The 24,501-nt window shown below is 45.7% G+C and overlaps 1 protein-coding gene across 1 annotated transcript in view; it reads left to right on the top strand.

The window, feature by feature from the left end:
* Positions 1-6,998: 6,998 nt before the first annotated feature.
* Positions 6,999-24,501, top strand: part of SHISA8 (shisa family member 8) — a 30,914-nt gene continuing 13,411 nt past the window's right edge. Inside the window, exon 1 of the mRNA XM_079993947.1 lies at positions 6,999-8,802. Within this exon, the coding sequence (XP_079850073.1) occupies positions 8,243-8,802 (560 nt within the window). The 5' untranslated portion in view covers positions 6,999-8,242. The remainder of the gene's footprint in view (positions 8,803-24,501) is intronic.

Genomic DNA, 24,501 nt, shown 5'->3' with positions numbered 1-24,501 from the left:
TGGAGGTTTCCTGTGTAGAACGGCCGACGCCGCTAGAGGGCAGACGTTCTCTGGCTTGTAGGCTGCCGCGCATGCGCTGAAGAGGCGGCTTTCTTGTGTCAAAAAAAAAAAGCGAGAATAAAAGGTGAAGGCTGGCAGCCGCCGGCGGCTACACGGGCCACATGACGAGGTCTGGTGGGCTGGATTCGGCCCGCGGGCCTTGTGTTTGACACCCGTGGTTTAGTACATCATCCATCCAAACCCAGGATGGTGCTTAAGGTCTCTTCTCCTTAATCACAACCTGTAACCATAGGACAAACATTGACTACAAATTGTGGCTAAGGAGGAGAAACCTTAACTATGATGCTGGGTTCAGAAGACATGAATATGGCAAACCTTGGTTTAGTTGCCGTGCCTCACTGGCCAGAAAAACTCAGCAGCTGTAATCTCCTTCTTGGGAGCCAGCACATCCTTGCTAAGCCATGGTTCAGCTTAGCATGACATGCAAGCAGTTAGAAAGGTCCTTCTGCAGTAGATGGAGAGAGTGGACCTCACCATTATCATTAAAAAGGAAATGATAATACATTTTGGATGGGGCTAGCTTTAAATTTAGCTTTCAGAATTTGTCCCCTAAGTATATTCAGCTATAAACTGGTGTGAGGTATAGGGGAGCAGGGGCAGGTTAAATTTAAATTAGGGGAAATTGTCTTCTCTTCCTGGTTAGAAATAATGATGCAGTTCACAAAGTCTTGAGTCTTCCAGCTGTGTCCTGTGCTTCTATAATAATACAGCAAGCGAGATTTAATGATTGTATTGTTTAAATTGGACCGCTGGGTTTCACTGTTGCGTGTTGCCTAAGGTGACTTTGAGCAAAGAGATAACTCACGCATTTTGTTTTTTAAAAAAGGTAGATTAAAATAAAAACAATGTAATGTGAGACACCTACAAGGGAAAGATGATTTCTGCCATAAGCCATGAACCAGACAGGTGGTTCTGGTACAGCAAACAAGACACAAGCAAGCAAAGCAAGAATCACGTTCCAATAAAGGGCCCCTTCAGATTATTTGTTTATTCAGTATTCATCCTGATTCCCTCACCCCAAGTTTTTGTAGTTGATAGATAATTTCTGGTCTTTAAAAGGTAAAGGTACCCCTGCCCATACGGGCCAGTCTTGACAGACTCTGGGGTTGTGCGCCCATCTCACTTAAGAGGCCAGGGGCCAGTGCTGTCCGGAGACACTTCCGGGTCACGTGGCCAGCGTGACATCGCTGCTCTGGCGAGCCAGAGCCGCACACGGAAACGCCGTTTACCTTCCCGCTGGTAAGCGGTCCCTATTTATCTACTTGCACCCGGAGGTGCTTTCGAACTGCTAGGTTGGCAGGCGCTGGGACCTAGCAGCGGGAGCGCACCCCGCCGCAGGGATTCGAACCGCCGACCTTTCGATCGGCAAGTCCTAGGCGCTGAGGCTTTAACCCACAGTAGTTGAGCCTTAATTCTGATTTGTTTATGGGGCTGCCATAAAACAAAAGGAGCATTCGTCCTGATTTGTTTGCAGGGTATTTACCTGTCTTCGTATTAATTGCCCTTCCATCCCTGATTCCAGGGCATTTCCCATCACTTCCTAACTGCAAAAAGTCTTTGTTACACTAGGGTGACAGAACACTTTAATCCACTTCAATTGCACAAACCTAAATTTGCGGTTTGCGATTAATCCCCATCCACAAATAGTGATAGTCCAGGGTTTACCCAAAGCAAGTCTGGCAAAGCAGAGGCATTTATTGGGCATTTATTGGGGCGGTTACATGCAAAAGGGCATCTCCTGACATCCTTTCAGTTGAGCATTTACCATCATTTATTGGGGTGGTTACATGCAATTCTGCTTTCAAGACCATTGCCATCTGTAAAAGTTTCAGGATGGTGACACTGCTTGGTTTGCAATAGGTGCATGCCCTATCATTTCCTGCTAAAATCCTGCAAACTTTCCATACCACAAATGTTTCACGGGAGGTGTGTTGTTCTGCTTTTGTTGTGCCATTGCACAAGGGTGCCCCTCCAGGTGGCATTTGGAGGCATCGCAGAACGACTAGCATTATACAATGATGCGTGGACAGTTCAGTATAAACCCATCAATAATGTACTTTTATTGCATTAACCAACAGGCTGCAGATTATACCCCCCACCGCCAAAAAACAACAACCCTGTCTGGAGGGGCCCTGGCAAAGCAGTAGCATCCTAGATAGCTCCATATGGCACACTCAGGCAGAAGCATCCAATAATGTTGCTTCAACAGCAAGCAAAACCAGACAGAGCCTTAAATATAGTTGCAGCACCATCTGGGTGGCTCCATCCATCACCGCCATTCCATAAGCCAAGCCTCTTTGTTTGGAGGGCCTGAGCTGCTATCTCAGTCATTGGCTACAACATTAGCATGATGGCACTGGGACTTCTGAGCTGGAGTCCCCAGGGTTGAAGGACAGCTACTCAACTTTCTCCGGTCGGAGAGGTTCAAGCCAAATGGACTTCTTTTGTACTGAAGTTTCCAGGGCAGAGGAGAAACCTTTTGGGAGAAATCTCCTCTTGCCCTCTGATTCCTGGCCTGGCCACACCGTGTATGGGTGTGGGTGAAACTTGCCCGGCCATGCAAGTAAGAAACTGCCCTCCTACAAGGCTTGTTTTGCTGCAGCTCTAGGGTGGGCTTGTGGCCCATTTACACACTCAGAACAGAAACAAGGCTTTCCCCCAGAACTTTACCACATTAAGCTTTAGCTTGTAAGGAGGAGAATGCATGTTGGGCTGTCTTGCGTACGCACACACTTTCCCTGCACATAAATGAACAGCATACAAGAAGAAGGCGAGGCTGACCCCTTCATCCTGACATGCTACATTTCTGTTTGCAGGGAGAGCTACCTCAACAACAGGGAAACTTGCAAACATACTCCTGTCACTCTGAAGCCTGGATATGGGCGATATGTAAGAAAAATCTTACTCCCTGACTACTTGTATAAACTGAGGGCTCTTCTGGGCATAACTTGTTTTCTTTGCGATAGAAATGAAAAGCTATGCTAGGCACAAGCCAGCAATGCCATGGCAATGTCTCCACAGCACTGGTGAGAGTATGAGAACCTCAGGAAGCCTCCCTTCTTGGGACGGGTCTAAACTGCAGGGGGGTTGCGCTGCGTTGGGGGAGGGAGAGTGAATTCTGCTCCTGCACACAGCAAACTGCTCTTTGTCTCTTTTGTACTTCGCCCTGTTGTGAGCTTGCTATCTGCTTTTTCTGAATTGGCCTATGATGATGGGTTTTGCCTTAAAATATTGACTTCTTATAATACACTATTTGATAAATGAATGTTAATGTTCCTTTTAACAGCTGCCGACATTCAACTGAATTGGCAATTCACTTGCAGGAGTGGGGTTTAGTATAAGCACTTGGCTGTGTGTGTGTGTGTGTGTGTGTGTGTGTGTGTGCACTTTTACTCAGCACTTTTCAGTGTCTAAAATATTATTGGAATGGGAGACAAAGGATGAGCAAGTAAAATCCTCAATGACACACTGGGCAATAGATATTGGGCATAATGTAGAGATGAAAGGATGGGAACAATTGTGGAATATGGATATAAAATTTACAGCCTGTTATGGTCTAAGAGAAAATTATATGAAAATGATATATTGGTATCTAACATTGAGTAAATTGACAAAAATGTATAAATCTAAATCAAATAAGTGTTGGAAATGTTCTTTTCATCATATGTGGTGGTCTTGTAATAGGGTTAAAGCTTACTGGGAAATGATATATAATGAATTGAAAAGGGTGTGTATGTGTAAAAACTACTGTTTACAGTTGGAATTGAGGGTGTAATGAGAGATCTGGTTTTTATTTCTAATTAGCTTAAACTGGGAGGCGGCAGCCTGCCCAGGGTGTTCTAGACTCCAAGAGTTCTCCAGCTCTCCAGTGGGGGCGGGGCGTATATTATTCCCTGTTTTTGCTCTGCTTGCAAACAGGGAAAATATTGCCAAGACACCATTAAGTCTCCAAGGTTATGTCAATCAAAATCTTTTGTATTGCTCTTGGAATTTCTCACTTGTTTGGGGAAGTGGAGACTGTAACAACACAGTCTCTGCTGATATTCCTTCTCTCCTTCTCCCCATCTCATGTAAGAAAAAGAGGGGGGTGCTTATTTATTTTGGGGGCTACCAGAAAAAGGAGTATCTCAAAGGCATGCTATGTTGTCTTCTGTTGTTGATTTGTGTTCCTCAGCACAGCAGTGGCCCCCTGCCATTAAGTTGATGGTTGAAACAGGGACTCCTTGAGAGGTAGAAAAAGAGGAAGCAGGACCAAGTTCATAGCACTTGAGACACGCTGCACCATGTGACATGTGAGGATTCAATTCTGTTGCTTCCCCACTCTTTTCTGCTCACAAACATGGGCTGAGTGGAGAATTGAGGAGCAGATTTCAAATTCTCCTGCCAGATTATGGATAATTCATCACTTTTTGCTGGGGCTCCTAGGCATTCCTCTCCACATATGTGTAATATTCAACTTGGAAAATAGAGCTGCAAGTCAGGGACACAGAGCTATACCAGCAGTCTTTGGAAGAAGCCTCCTGGTTGTTCAGTCAACTGAGCTTGCAGCCTCAAGCGCCCATCTCCTCCGCACTATGATACTTCTGTGGCTGCTTCTTAGACCTTCCTGGAATTTTTGCTCCTCCCAAATGTCCAAGGGATATAAGGTCTCTTGGAATCACCAGGAGATTCCACAACCATTGCAACCACTGAAAGAAGATTCCTTGTTCACTATAACAAACCATGGTTAGGAAGGAGCAAGTAATGGTACAGGTATGTCCTAGTAAGCAAGAAGGAGGAATGGCAGAAGAGGACACCTCTCAGCAAATCGTCAGAATCAATGGCTGGAGAGAACTCTATAATTTTGGATTCAACAGTCAAATAAGATTTTCCTCGAAAAGGGGGGAAACCATTAGGTTAAGCATGGTGTCATGTAGACAGTCCCCTAAACTTGCACATGTAAAGGCCACAGGCAAATAACTCTTAATAAAATATCTTATCGCTTAGAGGGGGAATGGTACTGATGAGTAGGCTCTGAAAGGGGTTATCTTGAGGAAGAAGCCACTCTGGAGTTCAGAAGCTGGACAGTTCCCTTGTTAGGAAATCTGCCACAGTTTTAGATTTGAAATTTTGCTGTCAAATGTGCTTCCCAGGTGCTGAATATTTGTTCACTCGGTCACTTCAGTTTAGGCTAGTCCTTTGATTGTTATTGATTTCTGTTATCCCCCGGGGAGGAAGTTGGGTGGTGCCTGCTGCAGTGTCTTGAAGAACGGAAAATATTATCAAACCCTACATTTATGAAATCATTGAATTTTAATAAGCCGCCTTTGTTGGAAGGGGCCCAAGGCAATTTGCAGTTTTGAACGGTGAAAGCAATCAATGAAAAATATAGAACAGAGGGCAAACCATGGCTCCTTCATGAGCTAATGGCCTGTGTTTCTTCCTTCTGGGTATGTGGGTATGGGTGTGTACACACACACACACACACACACACACACACCTTCCTTAAGTGGCTCCAGGGGAGATTAGGGAAGCGACTGTCCCAACAGTTTTCTCAGCCTGATCATACTCCCTGCCCTGGGTTCCTTCTTCTTGTTAAAAGGTAATGTGATATTACCACTAAAGTGAGTATTTTGCAAGCAGTCAGTCAATTTGGCTTCTCTTCCACGAGAAAGAGGTTGTTTAGGGGGCATTTTCGCAGTTAAGCTTTTCTCTGATGAAAAACAAGTGGAATTATTTTTAGCTGCATATTTTAACACTAGCTAAGGGCCTGTCAGTGTGACAGGCCAGGAGTGTAATTGAACCTCCCTCCTGATGGTCCTGCATGCCTTTCCTAGAGCCATCACAACATCTTGTGGCAATTAATTGTGTAACTTAATTATTTGTTGTGCGAATAAGTGTTTTCATCTTGTTTGCCCCAAGCCTTTGTTCCTGGTTCTAACTTGTCCTTCATTTTGTATGCAGGCAAGGCTTCCTTTCTAAAATTAATAGGCAGTCTTGCCAGAATAAGTATGACAGTACAAAGCCCTGGACATTTCTCCTCAGACTTGGTTTATTTTTCTCTCAAGTGTCCTGGAAAAGGTTCTCTGGCTGAAAGAGAATAAGAGTAAGGATTAGCCTGTGCCCTTTCAGGAATACGAAGAGCTTCTCCGTGTATGTTTTTCTAGATTTGGACACCTCAAATCATTCCCTAAAGGCACAGGGGAGCTAGAATTTTCATCTCCCAATCTGAAAGAGTAGCTTTAATGCTGCTTTGAAGTTGGAAAAGTGGCCTAGAAATAATTTAAATTCATAGCTAAATGCTTTGGGGAAAAATTCAATAAAAGCAGCTCCTCCTGTCACAACATCAGCCTCTGCCACAGAGCTTTCCTATTTAGTTAACCCCAAAGCTGTACGCATAAACAGGTGGGGACTTGCATAAAGTTCACAAATGGAGAGGGGAGGTGTGTGTGTCTGTGTGCATGTGATAACTTCTCTTTGTCCCTTCCCCTTTCACTCTTTCACATATGTATTCATGCTGCTCCTATCCATATGCACCCTTCTCTCGCACACCATTCAGCGTAGCTCTCATAAACAAGTAGTATTTTGCAGCATCTGCTTACCAACACTTCGTTCTTGTTGCCTACACTCTTTTTCTGCTGAAACCCTTCCCACAAACAGCGCAGTGCCCCATCTGTCTCTAGACTCTGTGGGCTGACCAAATAAACACATGAGTCGTGCGAATGTTCGTAAACATTCCGTGACACTTCAGCCACTGAGCCAATGACTAAGGCTGGGGACTCATTTCAAGAACAGAAGCCCATGTCCTTACAGCCAATCACTGTAGAGGTTCTGCAGGCTTCAGCTTGTGTTTAGCTTTCTTTTGTCAGATTTTTGAAGGGAGGGCAGAAAATTAGTAAAACGGCTATGTTTTCTGCGAGTGTTCATGTTCTGTACCTCATTAGTCTCTTTGCCCCCCGCCCAACCATAGCATGTATCTTTAAAAGATATCCAAAGCTATGTTTGACCTCAAACAGATATCTAGACTGGGGCTGGTAGTAGCTGTAGTTGCTCTTGTTGTTGCTGTTGTTTTTACACAGCAGCAACAGCAACAACAATGCCCTATGACCATCATTTCACAGTCATGCTCTCAAACATAAGATTGCAGTTGTAATATTGCCAGACTGAAGTTATATCTGTCTCTGTGTGTTTGCTAAGAAGCAGCTCTACATCTCCGCAGAGAGCTGCACATGTGAAAAAGGAGAGCAAAGAATCCAGCGCACATCCAATTTCCTCCTCTTCCTTGCAAGTAGCATGCTTGTTTCCCTCATGCCACTTGTGCAGGCGGCCCTGTGGACACGGTCAATAAGGAGCTGCTGGTGTCCTCTTGAATCCCCTCTGGCCTAATGACAACCTCTGGCAGCGAGCCAGGACTTTGCACAGAGGACACGGAGCGCATTGGAGGAGTTGGCGAAGCTTCTTCTCTGGTCTGCTTTGGAAACTGTCAGGCAATTGTGGATCTGGCTTTAAGAAGAAATAAGGACCCCTCTCACTCCTCCTATGCTCCCTCTCCCTCCCTCCCCTTTTCTTTCTTTCCCTCCTGACAATCCCTCCCTTTCTCAGTGGTGCAAAGGATTTCTTTTTTTCCAGAAAGCAGTGTCTCTGAAGAAGAGGGAGCGAAAGCGAGAAAGGGACAGGCTGCTTCCAGTATTCTGCTCGAGCCAAGATGGAAATGTAGTCTGTGGCATTTCACAGCGCAGCTTCTCAGACGAAACTAGAAGCATTGAATATTTGCTACGAAAGAAGAAGAAAGAGAAGGAGAATTGTACATCTCCCCACCTTCTGGGATCACACAGGAAATTGTGAGGTTGTCTTTTCACTTAGTCAGTGCTGCACATTGTTTTGATATTTCTCCTTAGCCTCACCCCCCTCTCTCCCTCCCCTCTTTTAACTTCCAACTCCCAATTTATTTCCACCCATCCCACACCCTTCTCTGGGCTAGAGGGTTTTGCTTTGACTGTGGGGTTTGCGCCGGAGAAAACTAGTGAGGAGGGGCTGAAGTATCTCTTCTCCGCTGGAAGTGGTAGACAACGATTTGTGCTGGTTACTTGAGCTTTTAACTGGGAATTTTTGAATTCCCTTCTTTGGATTGTCTGTCTGGACAAAAGAAGATTTTTCTCCTTTGGGGAAGTCAGAGAATAAGAGAGACGAGACCGTTTCCGTGATGAGCTGGGGTGGTTTGCAGATGGAACGGGGTTATATTTTTGGATTCTGTTGCCTAGTTCTCTTGGATCCAGGACAGGTTTGGACTGGGAATCCCAGTACCCAGAAACCTGAGCCAGAAGCGCAAATTGAAGTCAACAGCAACACCAGTTTTGGCCCCACTTTGGAGGACACTGCTGTGGCCACCACTGAGGCCATACTTGGGGGCGATCGGTGCCTTGGTTATTACGATGTCATGGGGCAGTGGGACCCACCCTTTAACTGCAATTCTGGGATCTACAAGTTTTGTTGTGGGACCTGTGGGTATCGCTTCTGTTGCCAGTTCACAACTGGGCGACTGGACCAAAGTGGCTGTACCAATTATGACAGGCCAGAATGGATCAACACAGGCCAACCACCACCTCAGGTGGACGAGACCCCCGAGAATCCCACCCGGGACAAGACCAACATGATTGTATACATCATCTGTGGTGTGGTGGCCATCATGGTGCTGGTAGGCATCTTTACAAAGTTGGGACTGGAGAAATCACAGAGCCCTCAGGCAGAGATGACCATGTCCAGGTAAGACACCCCCCCCCCAAAAAAACCCATATCTTTGTCTTTTATCCCTTCTGTGTCTCCTTTTGACTTTTTCTTTGCAGTGAATTTCGATAAACAACATGTCCAACTGCCTCCTGTAGCTCTGTCACCTCTTTGAGGCTGACACTGAGGTCTACAAAGTCAATCAACATCTTTTCCTCTTCTCATCTTTTCACTCTGCCCCACACATACAACCTTCTTTTTCTTTAGGTCTAAGTCCTCAGAAGACAAAGAGAGGGAATGATATGGCTCTGGAGAATAATAAAGGAATTGTACAAATGGGTGGGAATGAGAAGTTCAAGTAGGTGAAGCTTAGCAAAGAATGTTTCTTGAGAGTGGGGACTGTTAATTTTACTTAAGAGACTGAAACCTAAGAGGCTAATTTAAAAAGAAAATGTAAGTTGTTATAAAATGTGGAGAGTGGGAGGGAGGGAGAGAGATATACTGTGAAGAGAATAATAAGGGTGTTAAGATTAGCCCAGGCAGGCAGGTGCACTTCATGCTTGGTTGAAGAAAGGCTGAAAGTAAAGTTGGTGATATCTTCATGTGTTGAGAGAGAAAGAAAGAGAGGGGGGGTGCATAATGGACCTCAGTACCTCAGAATATATTATTTCTTTTCCCCAGCGACCCTGTTTTTAAAGCAAGGCTGTGGAACTTTGTGGAACTTTATATGCAGTTTTCTGTTTGTGTTTGTGCGTGCGTTTGAGGAGGGGGTGATGAACACTGGTGCCTGGCAAGCAGACACATGCTTGCAGCTGCCCCTTGCACCCCGTGCCAGCACAGTGCGGAGGGATTAAAAGGCAAGTGGCGCGCAACACTGTAGAAAGCTAGGATATTCAAAAGCGACACCTCTCCAACTTTGCTACTGCTCAAGGAAAAGCAGCCCGGAATGCTGCTGCGGTATGTGCGATGAAAACAAGTTCAAAGCCATGCGGGGCTGGGGGGGGTGTCGGTGGAGATTGGAAGCGGGTATTGGCGGTTAAGCGTCTCCTGCTGGGACCAGCCCTTTGCCTCCTCTCACTTTGCAGCTGCCATCTCTGAAGCAAAGCAACTGAACTCGGCAATTAATTGTAGGTTGTCTGGTGGTGTTTCCTATCTGCATCTCTTGCGCGCGCACACAAGCATTCTCCCATAGTGTGCATTCCATTGTTTTGCTCTCCTTCGCTTCTTTCTTTTGTTGAGCTTCCCTTCCTCCAGGTTCATTCTCTCCCTGTGTTACAAGCCCAGTTGTGAACTGTCCTCTTTTCCATTCCCCTCAACTTCTGTGCCTCCCCGCTCCCTTGATTTCCCTGTCAGCCCTTTCTGCCAGGGGCCTCTCTCTCTCTCTCTCTCTCTCTCTCTCTCTCTCTCTCTCTCTCTCCCACCCACCCGTCCCCCAGAAGCAATAGGGGAAGAAGGATTAAGTCTCTTGTCAGAGGCGAAGTTGTTCCTCCCAAGGCTATGTAGCACTTGTAGGTCACGAGTCATGGCTCCTACAACACACATAGCAACATGCACGGTCGTTTTGTCAGTTGTTGTGGGAAGGGAATGTGGGGGCTCAGGGATGATGACATATAGCGTGGAAGAGCCGGGAAGGGGAGGAAGGGGGCAGGGAAGCAGTGCCACGCTGGGTGCCAGCTCTTTGTAATGCTAGCGCTTAATCTGCTTCTGTGCCAGGACTGCAATCTTTTTACCTGATGTGTAGCAACAGCAAAGAAGATGGGCAGCCAAGGGGGCTATTTGCCCAGTTAGCGACTCACTGCTTGTGCTTGGCATCGAAGGAGGTGTCAAGGCAACTGTGTGTCCCCTTCTCTTGGGCATAATAAGCATCCTGGGCAAATAGCCCTGGAGCATCTCACTCAGCCCAAATCCACTGATCAGCTGCTCCTCTGACTCCCACTGGGCAGCAAGGGAGGCAGAGTCCAAGCTAGAGCACCGCACCAGAATCAAGGATTTGATGAAGGTCTCCACCTCTGTGTATGGGAGGCTGCCAGGGATGATGGCCCATCCAGTGTAGTGCCACAGAAACGGTCTCAGTTCAGGGGCACCCAACAGCCTGCATGAGGCACGATCACAAAAGTAGCCAAATGGACTTTTCTAATTGCCATGCTAGGGACACGGGTGGCGCCGTGGGTTAAACCACAGTGCCTAGGACTTGCTGACAGAAGGTCGGTGGTCCGAATCCCCGCAACGGGGTGAGCTCCTGTTGCTCGGTCCCTGCTCCTGCCAACCTAGCAGTTCGAAAGCACACCAAAAAGTGCAAGTAGATAAATAGGTACCACTCTGGCAGGAAGGTAAACAGCGTTTCCGTGCGCTGCTCTGGTTTGCCAGAAGTGAAGACTAGAAAAAGTTTAAAGATTATTTACAGAAATATTGTAAAATTAATGAATGTTAGAAAAATGATGGAATGAAGTTATATGGCTTTAGCAGAAATGTTATAAGGAATTAGGTACAGGCAGATTGTAAATGTATTAAAGGGAAAAAACAAGGTTAGAATATGTTAAGATAAATTACAGGACAGAAAACAGAGGAAGATGGAAAGGAATTGCTGAAACAGTTAATTGAAGTGGATTACAAAAAGGGAGGTGTGAGGAGGTCGCTGAAACAAGTAAATGAAAGTTATGATATCAAAATTATTGGATGTGTTTTTAATTGTTTTTGTTTTGTTTGGTTGATTCAATGTTCTAGGGTTTGAGTTGTGTGGTGTTTTTGTTTTTGTTTTTGTATTGTCTTGTCTTGTATAATTCTTTTTTTTTTTTGTAATCTTTAAACTGCTAATAAATATTATTTTTTTTAAAAAAATGGTTTGCCAGAAGTGGCTTAGTCATGCTGGCCACATGACCCAGAAGCTATATGCCGGCTCCCTCGGCCAGTAAAGCAAGATGAGCGCCGTAACCCCAGAGTCATCCGTGACTGGACCTAATGGTCAGGGGTCCCTTTACCTTTACCTTTAATTGCCATGCTGTGAACTATTTCCAGGCAGTTATGTGACTTTGGTGGCAAGAGACCCCACCTGCTGTAGCCCATGGAAAGGATCAAGTTCTAGAATGATGGAGTCAAGGATCCAGGAAGCTGAACTTTGGGTTTCATGCCAGATTTGCAGAGCAGGGTAGGGATACCAAATTCTATCACACAAATGTCATTTCCCCAGGCTTCTCTTTGTTTCTGGCAGTGCAAAATATTGAAGTGTTTCTAATGACACCAGAAGTATGTAAACAACCTAACAGGCCGATGGAATCAGACCCAAGTCTATTTGTTCTGTTTCCAGCAGTGGACAGCCAGACATTTCTGGGAAGCTTACAAGCAACTCCCCAAGGCAATGGCTTGCCCCCTTCTGTCCCTAGATTTTGGTATTGCCTCTAACCATGGAGGTTCCACCATACGATGTCTAACAGCCATAGAGAGATAGTTCCCTCCCCATTAATGTAGGGGTGTCCGCATCCTCCTTATCTTTTCCATCACATATCACATTTGAAACCATGGATGCCTTAACTTGCTATAACTTCAGCAAGACTGAAATTTGGTAACGCCGTCCCAAAGTTCAAGTGTCTCATATGATGGTTATGTGACACATTTTATAGATCTAAAAAGAAGAAATGAGGGAGAAATTAAATTCTTCCCTGTTCTAACAATTTGACCCGTTAGCTAAATATGGTTGTATGTGTGCACGAACACATCCAAATACTTTATGCCCACTTTAAATCATCCCATCAATGCTCTTCTCTATGACAGCGCAGTGACGTGGTTCCAAGTGGCATCATATACATGGCCGATTGGGCATAGCTGTGTTGTGATGCCTGTCAACTGCAATGCCAGCATAATGGCTTGCTTCTATAGGGTCTGGGGTTTTGCTAGCAGTGGTTGGTTCTGTGATGGCCAAAGTGCCTTTATGGCTGTAAGTGTGTTGTCTCCCCAATTCACCTCCCTCTGACCACTGCCATGCTCCTCTCCTATTGCTACGCTGCGCAACAGCTTTGAAACTCACCAACATACCACATCTGGTAATGACGCACATTACTGGCACAATAGCACAAACCCATCTGCTACATGAATAAGCAGCTTTGGGAAATGTGGTTAATAAAGCAGTACTAAGTAAATAAAAGAAAATAAAATTTCATTAAGAAAATAAAATAAAAACAGGATCTGCAATGCAGGGTACAACTGCAGCATCCTTGTGAATTTGGCTGTTCGGCCTCTGCTTAAACATCTTCTACCCACCACCTCCCAAGGCATTCTGTTCCACTGTCCTCCCTGCAAGGAAGTGTCTTCTAACGTTTAGCCAAAATCTGCTTCCCTGCAAATTTTCACCTATTTTTTCTAGCCTTCCTCTTGTGAGCAACAAATGATTGTTTGGGAGCAAGGGAGAATAGAACTAAAATAGGGCTCATCCAGACTTCCCTTTGCCCCACCACTTTCCCTCAGAGGGAAACCTGATCTTTAGCAATTGAGTTTTCTCCAGATTGGTGTTTGCTAAAGAGAGGAGTAGAGGAAAGGAGTAGAGCAAGGGGAAAGCTGCTTGTCCCTGTGCCTAGAAATCATGGGTCAAGGGGGAAACCACTGAGACCAAGGCTTTCTAAGCATGGGGCAAGCAGAAGGGTGGACGAGCCTGTAGAGTTTAACTAGAAGGGCCACAATGCAAACTTCTAGTAGACCACCAAAAGCAATTGGTTTTTCATTTTCTTAGGACAAAACAAACACAGTGAATTACAATTTACTAGTCCAGCTCCGTTTGGCTATATAAGTTTTTGCAGTGGTGGGCCTATATAGTTATTGCGAACAGGCCTTGATTTCAATAGTTTAAATTAGCATGTGTAACTTAATGTTAAATTATAGCCAAAGTCAAGTTAGTTCTGCTTTGGATGAACAGCCAAACTTGGGAATTAAAAAGAAAAAAGAAATCTTTCTATGCTTGGCAAAATAATTGCATCTTGAGGCAATTGTTCCGCTGTGCCCTTGATAGCAAATAAAAAGCATTGATTTTGGATATAGTTCCTCTATTTTGAATGCAGGTAAATATGACTGAAAATTGGGATCTTTGCTGAGCAGCCACTGCTGTGCAAATTTCTGTTTGTTCGGCTGACAAGAGGAATTTTAGATTAAAGGGGTCAGCCAACCTGTGCCCAAGAAGCAATTGCTTTGCTCAAACGTCTCTTGTGCTTTTCCTCTTTTTAACTGCACCTCCTTCTCTGCCCCATGGCTAGAACCAGGCTGATCTTCTCCTGACCATAATGTTCTTCCTGGGTGCTTTGGGATGCAACTCATTGTGTCCCTCACTTTTATTAACATGATACTTACTGTATTTTTATTTTAAGATTATTGTAAGCCAATGTATTTGCAGGGTGGGTTATAAATCTAAGTCATACGTAAATGCATGCATAAGTTCATCAATCACTAATGAGGCAGGTGACCCTGCAACTCACTCTGGAGTAAGGGAAACAGAACAAGGGATGTTTAAATGGGCACTTGTCCTCTAGCCCAAAGGAAACTATGGATGCTCCCATCAAGCTGCTTCTGGAATCTACAGAGGTCATTGCAGGAACTGTGAACTGGAACAAAATGTGTTGCCAAAACTAGGGAAGTCATAATCAGAAGAGGAAGAGACAGATTTTGGTATCTATAGAGACAGATGCTAGGGATGAAGTCTGCCTAGAGGCCAGGTGTGCTGGCAGAGGTGGCAGGAGAAAAGAGCACAGAAATAGCACCATCACAGTCAACACAGGTGTCACTGTTTCATCTTGCTTAAGTTAATGCTCTTGTTTTACTATTTCATCAAGTCAAATGTGTGCACAGCAATATTTCCTGGAGCAAGGTGTTAATAATTCCCACTAGAGAGAGAATGTTTGGAAATCAGTCCTATGCAACATTCCTAAATATCCAGCCCCCGTTTTGCATCTTTCCTGACCTTTGATAATCAGTCTATCCTCCATAGTACAGCGATTGTACAGGCAGCACTTTATCACTTGACTAACTTTGCTTGATGGGTACCTGGGAGCAACACTGCTCCTAAAGGATCTACACTGGCTCCCATTGCACTTCTGAGCACAATTCAAAGTGTTGGCCCTGACCTTTAGAGTCCTAAATGGCCTTGGCCCTGTATACCTGAAGGAGTGTCTCCACCCCCCATCATTCAGCCTGGACACTGAGGTCCTAGTCCATGGGTCTTCTGGTGGTTCCCTCACTGTGAGAAGTAAAGCTACAGGGAACCAGGCAGAGGGCCTTCTCAGCAGTGGCACCCACCCTGTGGAATACCCTTCCATCAGATGACAAGGAGATTAGTAGCTATACAACTTTTACACCTGAAGGCAGCCCTGGAGAGGCCACAGAGAGGCAACAGGAAGTTCCCTCACAGCTGCTCAGGACAGGCACTGGCTCATCCTCCTTCCCAAGCTTGGTAGCAGCTGCACTAGTAGAGGAAATAAGGATGTTCCCCATGCCCTCCAAGTGCACCAATTTTCCAGGGACATTCACAAAATTATGAAAGCCACCCCAGCTTCTGATATGATCTCAGACAGTGAACAGCTCTCCAGGGCCTAAAGCAGGCATCTTTTCATCACCTGCCATCTGATCATTTCCTCTGGCATTGCCAAAGACTGAACCTGAGACCTCCTTCATACAAGACAGGGGAAAGGAGTCTTTTTCACCTTGAGAGCCACATTCCCTTCTGGGAGCCACAGGCCAAAGTGGGTGGAGCAATGGGTGTAAATTTTACCTTTGTACAGTAGATTAGTTTCTACAGCCACTCACTCACACACAATTCTCTCTGTCCTCCCTGCAGACAAACAAGAGGGATTATCAGAGTTCATGGGCACATTCCAGCCAGGCTAAAACACTTAAGGCTGGTTACAAAGCCAGGTGGTGAGGGTGTGGCCTGGTAAGAGGAAGTGTATCTTGAGGAGAGTTTTGAGGGGCAGATGGAGAAGTCCAAAGGGCCCCAACTTGGCCCTTGAGCCTGAGGTTCCCTGCCCCAGAAAAACTGCTCTGCCCCTGAGTCCCTCCCCAGCAGCGCTCAAAGATACTAATAAGGCTGTTGGAATGGACAGGAAATATAAAAGCTCTGGAAATTTGGTAACTTATTGCCTCTGTGAGTGTCTGATCAGTGAGGTGCCTGCTCTAGTCTGCAGATTGTCTGCTAGGGAAAGAAGTTTGGCAATAAATCCATGTTATATTTGTGGGTGAGTAGGGACTTGAGGGTAAACTGAATGAAATAAAAAAGCTACAAGAAATTGTTTATTAGGGCAAAGAGACTGATCTAGGAAACTGCTGCAAATTACAGCATGGACAACTTAAATTTATGTTTGGGGCTTGGCCTCCACATGCTTGGACACAGTTTATGAAACTGAGTGGTGGATATATTCCCTGGGAATAAAGCCCACTAAACTCGATAGGATTTACTTATGAGTAGACATGGCTAGGATGTACTGTGAGTCACACAGCCAATATATGGCATGAAGAAAAGAAGTGGGGCTTGTGCATATGAATCGGCTCTTATTTAGTGCCTAAACCTATATAGTATAAGTGAGCAAACAATTACATGAGACAATATTCATACTAATTTTAAACATGGCGTTTTGGTTTATTTAATTTTGTGAGCTGCTTTGGGCCCATCTTTGATGGAGAAAAGTGGAATAAGCTGTTAAAATAATTGAAATGCATTAAAATAAAATAATAAGATGTTGAATTCCACCCACAGCAAACTGAAAAGGGGTCAGCCATGCTCATTCCAGCCTGTTCCCTGGGCCATCAGCAAGAATAATTCTGCATAATTATTGGAAATAACTTAGGGTGAAATCCAAAGGCGTCTACCCTGCCCATCACCCATCAGCAGAATGGGCACAAATGGTGGAACTGATTACTATTCCCCTAATCCCTTGTTCCCCCAAAATCTGCTCTGGCAGGTTGGAGATTTCTCCAGATCAGATGGGGGAGGTGGGAGAGGGCTGCAGGGGGAGAAATGGAGGTCCTCTCTGCTTGCACAGCATGGGATGTCACCCTATAACACAAAGATGTATATATGTGTTGGGCCATTTCAATAACTAATGTATGTAGAAAATATAGACCAAGAATAAAGACTTGTAAAAATTATTCTTTGTTTGATAAGAGTACAATCAGGGGCTATTAGAAATAATTAAATGTGAAGGAAGGGAGTTTTTGGTGGTATCAGACAGGGGCACAAAAAGCAAGAGGAGGAAGTGAAGAAAATGTGAACAAAGGGATTTCTATTTATTTTCTTTAAAAGAGGCAGGCAAAGTACTGGCTCTGGGAAAGCATTTTAAAATAACCCGTTGATTACAGTAATTGCAAAAAGGACCATATGCTGTGGAAACAGGTTGTGTGAATTGGCCCCAATGGACATGTAACACTTCTCTGGTGCTGTTCGTGCAATTTCTGGTGTTAAGACTAGAAGCGGCACTTCATTAGGAAGTTTATCAATTAACTGAGATCTCAATTTACACTTAAGGCTCAGTGTAGAAATGTTGGCTCGCAAAATGTACATCCTGCCCAAGAAGTCTATATTTTGATTTTATGTCAACGACAAAAAAGTGCCATTTTGGAATGCCAATGAGCATGGGCAGAGGTCTACCAGCACCAAATTTAGAACTCCGGAACCAGGTGCAATGGCAGAGCTTCATGCTCCGGCACCGGGGGGCGGGGAGCAGGTGGGGGCGGGGCCAGTGTGCATCCCAGGGGCATGGTGCATCACCTGTAGGGGCGTGGCACGCGCCCTGGGGCATGGTGTGCTGCCCATAGGGGCATGGCGCCCAGCGCAGGCAGGGGGGCAGCCGCGATGGCTCCCCACCAGGATCGCGCTGTCACGGGCAGTGCGCTCCCCCCCCCACCTCTTCGTCCACCAGTGATCAGGTGTGGACAACCTCTGGCCCTCCAGATGTTGCTGAACTACAACTACCATCATCCCTTGCCATTGACCATGCTTGTGGGGCTGACAGAAGCAACACCTGGAGGGCAAAGGTTCCCCACAGGTCTCATTTTAGAAATTAACCACTGAATATTAACAACTCGGTTGCTTTGTTAAGATTCCTCCTTCAGATATGGAGGAAAGAAGGCTTTTAAAACAGGCTAGTGTCAGGGAGCAGACATTGTGCCCTCACCTGGAAATGTGCTGGATTCTGGTGCTGAGAGGCAGAAGTGGGGGGTGGCTCATAACAATGTTCTCATAAGGACAGAGAAGCTGTAATGCAGCCAGGATTAAGCCAGATGGTCTCATACTGCATGCCAAGAGCCCCAGCAGCAGAAGGTGGCACGGATAATAACCTGTTCCCAAAAGATGACAGGGGCTATGAAGTCGACTGTAATATATTTGAACAGTGGGTGACAGCACATTTGTGGTTTGGGTTGGGTGAGGAATAGCAACTTTTGAATACTGATTATGAAGACCATGAAGAATAGAGATGGGGAACTGGATCCATCTCCTTATTTTGGTCCATGGCCTCATCCGATGCAACCCACTGCTCTCTCCAGGTTTTACGATGCCCTGGGGCCTCTCAGGCTTCCCACAGGCAGACAAGGAAGAGCTATGATGTAAAACAAGCATAGGCCAAACTGGAGCTGAATCTACAGAGTTTGTGGAAGGAATAGGAGAAGTGTTGGAAAACATATTCTGGCCAGAGTTGCCTGCCTATTGTAGTTGTGAATTATGGGCAGTTCTGGGGTGTGTGTGTGTGTGTGTGTGTGTGTGTGTGTGTGTGTGTGTGCAGGAGATGACAGCTTCCCCATGGAAGCAGTTTAGAATAACCCCTGACAGTTATATTGGTTTGAATTTGTTATGCGGACAAAATACTATCACTGCAGAGATTCTGATAGTGGATTTCGGGCAGATATATCAGTGCAAATGTCTTGGACTGGAGGAAGGATGAAAGGGTAGAAGTCTGCTTGTGTTTTTGTCATTTTTTGTGTGTGTGCACTGAAAAAAATCCTGATTCTGAATGTATTTACTTGGAGTTGGAAGCAAGTGCGTCTGATTTCAGTGGCACTTACTTGCATTGAGATAGCTTTGTTGGCAGAGCACGACTCTTAATCTCAAGGTAGTGGGTTCAAGCCTCACGTTGGGCAAAAAGATCCCTGCACTGCAGGGGGTTGGATTGAGATAACCCTTGTGGTCCCTTCCAAAACTCTACAATTCTATGAAACACGTTGAATGTTAATATTCTGTGTGATTGACTAGCATTTTGATCCTTAACACATTTCTGTGGAGGCACTACCCATAGCAGGTACGTGCACGCTTAAAATGAATGTACAGTGGTACCTCGGGTTAAGAACTTAATTCATTCTGGAGGTCTGTTCTTAACCTGAAACTGTTCTTAACCTGAGGTACCACTTTAGCTAATGCCCCCCCCCCCGCTGCCACTGCGCTGCTGCCATGTGATTTCTGTTCTCATCCTGAAGCAAAGTTCTTAACCCGAGGTAATATTTCTGGGTTAGCGGAGTCTGTAACCTGAAGTGTCTGTAACCTGAAGTGTCTGTAACCCGAGGTTCCACTGTACTCTTATCACCCACAGTGGGAATGAAGATAACACTGCTACGCTTGAGAAAGGAACCTGCCAGGGAGCATGAAGTGCCCTTCCCCCAGCTCACTAATGAGAGCTAATTTTCATCTTGTCTCCTTTTATCTGTCCTAATGTCTTGCTTGCATGTAAGCTGAACATACAGTTGCCCCAGGGAACAGGCCTGATTGGCTGGGGGAGTGATGTCTATTAGAGAAGAGCTGGCTCTCCTAAGAAGAGGTTCCCAGCCTGTTGGGAGGGCCACAGGTTGGGAAACAAGGTACCACATAAGGGGACACCATAAATACAGTATTTAAAGCCCCATAGAGCTGAGGTAGGAGAAAGCAAGCCATCAGGCTTGGTGCTGTAAAGATGCAGAAAATAATTGTCTTTCCCCACAGAAGAGAATTCAGCCTTTAAAAGGTATAATTGGGTAAATACATAGGGAAGCAGGTCAGTTTGGTGATCTGATCAGGAGTGCAGGAGATGGTTGTGCTAAAGCAGGACTAGGGACCTGTGGGACTCAAGATGTTGTGGGGCACCCAGCTCCCATTTTAGCCCCTGTTTGTGAGCCAATGGTCTGGGGAGCTGTTGTCCAGCAACATCTGCAGGGTCATTTGCTCACGCCTGCCCTAAAGAATCCACACGAAGTCTACAAGCAGATCACACTTGCATTAGTCAAAACTGCATATGAATGTGTGTTTATTAGGAGACATTTGCCCTGAAATGTTGACAAATTTTGATGAGGTAACAAACCCGCAAATCTCTGCAAAGTGCGGAGAACTGCATTTAAGATTGGGAAAATGAGAAATGGAGAGAACCAAAACTGACAGCTCCTTCCATCCCCGGCTGCCACCGAACTTACTCCTTCCTACTGTGGTGCTGGCTCAAGCCAGAGGGGAGGAAGCAGTTGCCCTTCTACAAACAGAATCAAAGGTGCACTAAACACCAGGAACAAATCCAGAACTAAACACACCCCTCCAAAGGCCAGCAAGGTTATTTTTGCAACCTGAGGCAGAAAGTCTCACAAGTGCATTTCCTGGTAGTAAAGATGGAATAATTAAATAACTGCCAATTTGTTGCCTTTTCGTGTCAGCCAAAACGTTCTGCCAGAAGTGGCTGCCTCACTCTGGCTAATGATAGGGCTGGCCCTGCTAATCACTCATGGCATTGTTCAGCTGTACAGACAGGGGGCACTTCCACACAGCAGTTTATGGAGGACTCAGGGCTGCTCACACATGCATGTTTTGTGTGGCATCCGCATGAGATCATCCTTACATATCCTGCCCCCTGCCCCATTTCATCCAAATTTCTTATTTGTGCACGAAATTCAGCAAGTTTAGAAAAACCCACAGAAACAGCAAGTCTGTGTTCAATAGGGAAATAATTTGTGATGTCATTTTGATGAGGACTTTGTTGTGTGAATGCTATGAAAATCTTGCAGACAAGAGCAACAACGACAATAAACTGCAATGTGGAAGCATCTGCTGTCATAGAATAAAAGAATTGTAGAGTTGGAAGGCACCCAATGGGTAATCTAGTCCAATTCCCTGCAATGCAGAAATAACTGTCAATCCTGAATTTTTCTGCGTGTTTTCTTTACACGTCTTTCCATCTCACCCTTACTTTATGGTCACTTGCAGACAGCCTGTTTATTGAGCATTCATCCTGATTTGCTTGTGGGAAGGTTATATGACTTCAGTTATCACATACTGTCTGGTGCACTTCCCCATTGCTTTCCTGACCACAAAAATCTGTGGGGGTTTTTAAACCCTAAAACAGGTTTCGTTGTGCAAGAGTGCCAAATCCAACGTTCATTGGGCAACCTTGGCTGGATCGAGACATGTCAAAGAAGCAATTCAGTTAAACGCATTGTAAACTCATACAGGGAAATCCAGTAGAGAAAGATGGGACTCCACAGTGCCATCTGGTGCCACAGTGTTATATCGCATATAAAACACTTTTTCTTTACCAATCTAGCTGAGTCCCTGAATTTGCTGCTTGGTGACTGAATACCACCTCCAAAGTAACCACAACCTGGAAGCAGCAGCCCTCTCCATCTCCCTCCATCATTCTGTCATGGGAACCCCAAACTTTGCTTCTCTTTCTCACTGGCTCACATCCCAAAAGTAGTTTGTTCGTTGTGACCAGACGAACGTGTTGCGAGTAGTCTTGGCAGTTAAAACTGGGTGTAAATGTTGGTGGGGCAAACAAGAATTTTGTGACACTTGTTTTAGTAGACACTGATTAGCTAAGTATTATTAGCTCAGGGCTAGAAAAGCAGTGATGTATAAGGATTTTGAAAGGTAAAATTATTCAGCCTTGTGGTAGGGCTGGTGCCTTAACAAATTAAGATGGTTCTGAAAAGATGTTGACTGGCACCTCGGAATTTGGTGCTGTGGTTTTTTACCGCCCTCTCCAGTCCTCCGCACCACACTCCTACCCGGGCCCTGCATTCACCATACTATCAAAGTTAACAATCCAAATGCCATTGTGTGAGAAACCCCAATATGGGTTGTGTACTAGGTTGTTGCAGCCCTGATTGTGCCAGGGCACCCTTCCCTACTAACAGCCCCTCCACTCCTCTGGCAAGGATTCCTCAGCAGCCTATGACCAGCTTCACCTCTAAACATGAAGTCAGAAGATTCCTGCTCACGAGAATGCCATCCCCTGCTGTTACTTATTGACTGGTCTTTTCCCTTGCAAAGCCACACTGTGGACCCTATTTATCCTCGCCCAGTTTCTGTCATTCTTTCCAGCGATACATCTAAGCTGCTCGGACACATGTTGGGCTCTAAATCTACATGGTCTGGACTAGCTGGGATTGCAGCTCATCACTCTGCCCAGAAATCCAGCATGGAGGCCAAACTTCCCTCCAGAGCTGATCAAACCCATTGAGCAAAATGAAGCAGATATGCTCTTCAGAATGCCAGTGTGTGTGTGATCATTATTGATTATGCAAAATTGTTCTTTTTTCCTTCCAGTTCTCCTTTTGCATCCCGACTCCTAGGGCTCGTCCACACTTTGCTTGTCCTGTGTCTAGAAAGTGGGGGTCCGAGAGGTTTTCTGCTTGCTTTGCTGCTTTTCCCAGGACACTGAATTTACCACTGAATTAGAGCAAATGTCAGTCTGCAGAAACGCAGTTGATGCTTGCTCCAATTCAGCGAGTTTTCCTGGGGGGAAGCAATGAGACAAGCAGATGTGTTGGAGTGCTTTTTTGTGTGTGTAAACAGCAAGCCACCTTAACTGCATTGGCAGAAAGGCAGTATATGGAGGGGAAAATAAATACTTTGAATACTCCTCCACTTTTTGTCAGCAGCCCTTGTGTGTGGTGTAGTAAAACAATATATCTAAAGGAGGGCAGTGCCCAGTATCAGATACGCTTATTTACCACATGCTGTAGGGGAGGAAAGGGTATGACTGGGAAGCTTTCAAAATGTGCTCTCTCAGTCTCTCACCTGCATATTTCTATGTCACCTTCATTCCATTTAGCACATATAGATCAGCTCTCAGCTGAGGTGTAGGAGGTGAGTGAACCCCTCACTGAAACCAAGAAGTTTTCTTTTCAACAGATGGCACAGCAAAGGCAGGTGCCCTGTCTGCATGCCCTCCACTTGCCCTCTAAAACCCACTTCCTGTCTCCTTCCTCTTCCTCCCTCCTTGCATGTGAAAGGAGAATCCCCCTCTACTCCTGACAGGTCAGAACAGGGAGGCAAGAACTTTGTGGCACAAATCACTGAGACTAGAGCAGAGGGCTTTTTTTCAGCCAGAACTCGCCAGAACTCAGCTCCGGCACCTCTTAGTATGGCAAGGGAAGGAGGGAAGAGAGGGAAGCAGAGTTTATATTATGGACACACACACACACACACACACACACACACACACACACACACACTGTGAAGAGTAAGCTTTAGTTGGCCCTTTTGCTTGCATGTACAGTGGTACCTCAGGTTAAGAACTTAATTCGTTCTGGAGGTCCGTTCTTAACCTGAAACCGTTCTTAACCTGAAGCACCACTTTAGCTAATGGGGCCTCCCACTGCCACCACGCCGCCGGAGCACGATTTCTGTTCTCATCCTGAAGCAAAGTTCTTAACCCAAGGTACTATTTCTGGGTTAGTGGAATCTGTAACCTGAAGCGTCTGTACATGAAGCGTCTGTAACCCAAGGTAAAAAGGTAAAGGTAAAGGGACCCCTGACGTGGTCCAGTCGTGACCGACTCTGGGGTTGCGGCGCTCATCTTGCTTTATTGGCTGAGGGAGCCGGCGTACAGCTTCTAGGTCATGTGGCCAGCATGACTAAGCCGCTTCTGGCGAACCAGAGCAGCGCACGAAAACGCCGTTTACCTTCCCGCCTATTTATCTACTTGCACTTTGACGTGCTTTCGAACTGCTAGGCTGGCAGGAGCAGGGACCGAGCAACGGGAGCTCGCCCCGTCTGATTGGCACTGTACAATTGAAAAATAGGCATATGGACATACACCTCTCTCATACATCTCTCTCTCTCTCTCTCTCTCCTTTTCCTTGACTTTAAAATTTACTGAGCATTGGCAACACTGGTGCGAAAACGCCGGCTTGCCCTGAAACATAGCAGCAGGGTTACAGGCTATGGGGGGTGGGCTCCCTCTGGCTCTTCAGGTTCCCTTAAGTATAATCCTTCTTGACTAACATCATGGGTCCCTTCTTTCGCCTTTGCTCCTGGGCTTCAGGCCCGTCACTGCGACTGCCAGGCTGCATTTTCTCTGTGGGGCCCTGTACAAGCATTGAGCTGTACGCGTCCTGGCTTGCTTTTCCAGGCTTGTAAGCCAGCACTGGAATGCTCTCACAACTAGCTTCCCCTTGAAGAGATGCTTGAAAGTGTTTGGCCCTTCGCCGGTACTCACTGGCTCGTTTATGGTTTTTTCCAGAGCTCCTAACAAGGAGCTTAATCTGTCCACGATGACGAGCCTTTGCTGATGTTGGCTGGAGTGCCTACTTGCGGGTAATAAGCTGGCATCAACTGAGTTTTAGGAAAGCTGTTTCATTTTAGGAGGTCAGTTGGTATCAATATTTCTATCATGTCTAGGGTTGGCATACATCTGGAATTTCCCAGGCATACCTGGAATACTGCAAAATGTCCAAGAAAATCCGTAGGTATGGCAACCCATGTCGGCATTTTTTGTGATCTTGCCAAAAAGAGTTCAACAACTTTTGTGTCTGGATTTT

This window comes from Podarcis cretensis (genome assembly GCF_951804945.1).
Source record: "Podarcis cretensis genome assembly, chromosome: 10".
Classification (NCBI taxonomy): domain Eukaryota; kingdom Metazoa; phylum Chordata; class Lepidosauria; order Squamata; family Lacertidae; genus Podarcis; species Podarcis cretensis.
This window is presented reverse-complemented; position numbering and strand designations above follow the sequence as displayed.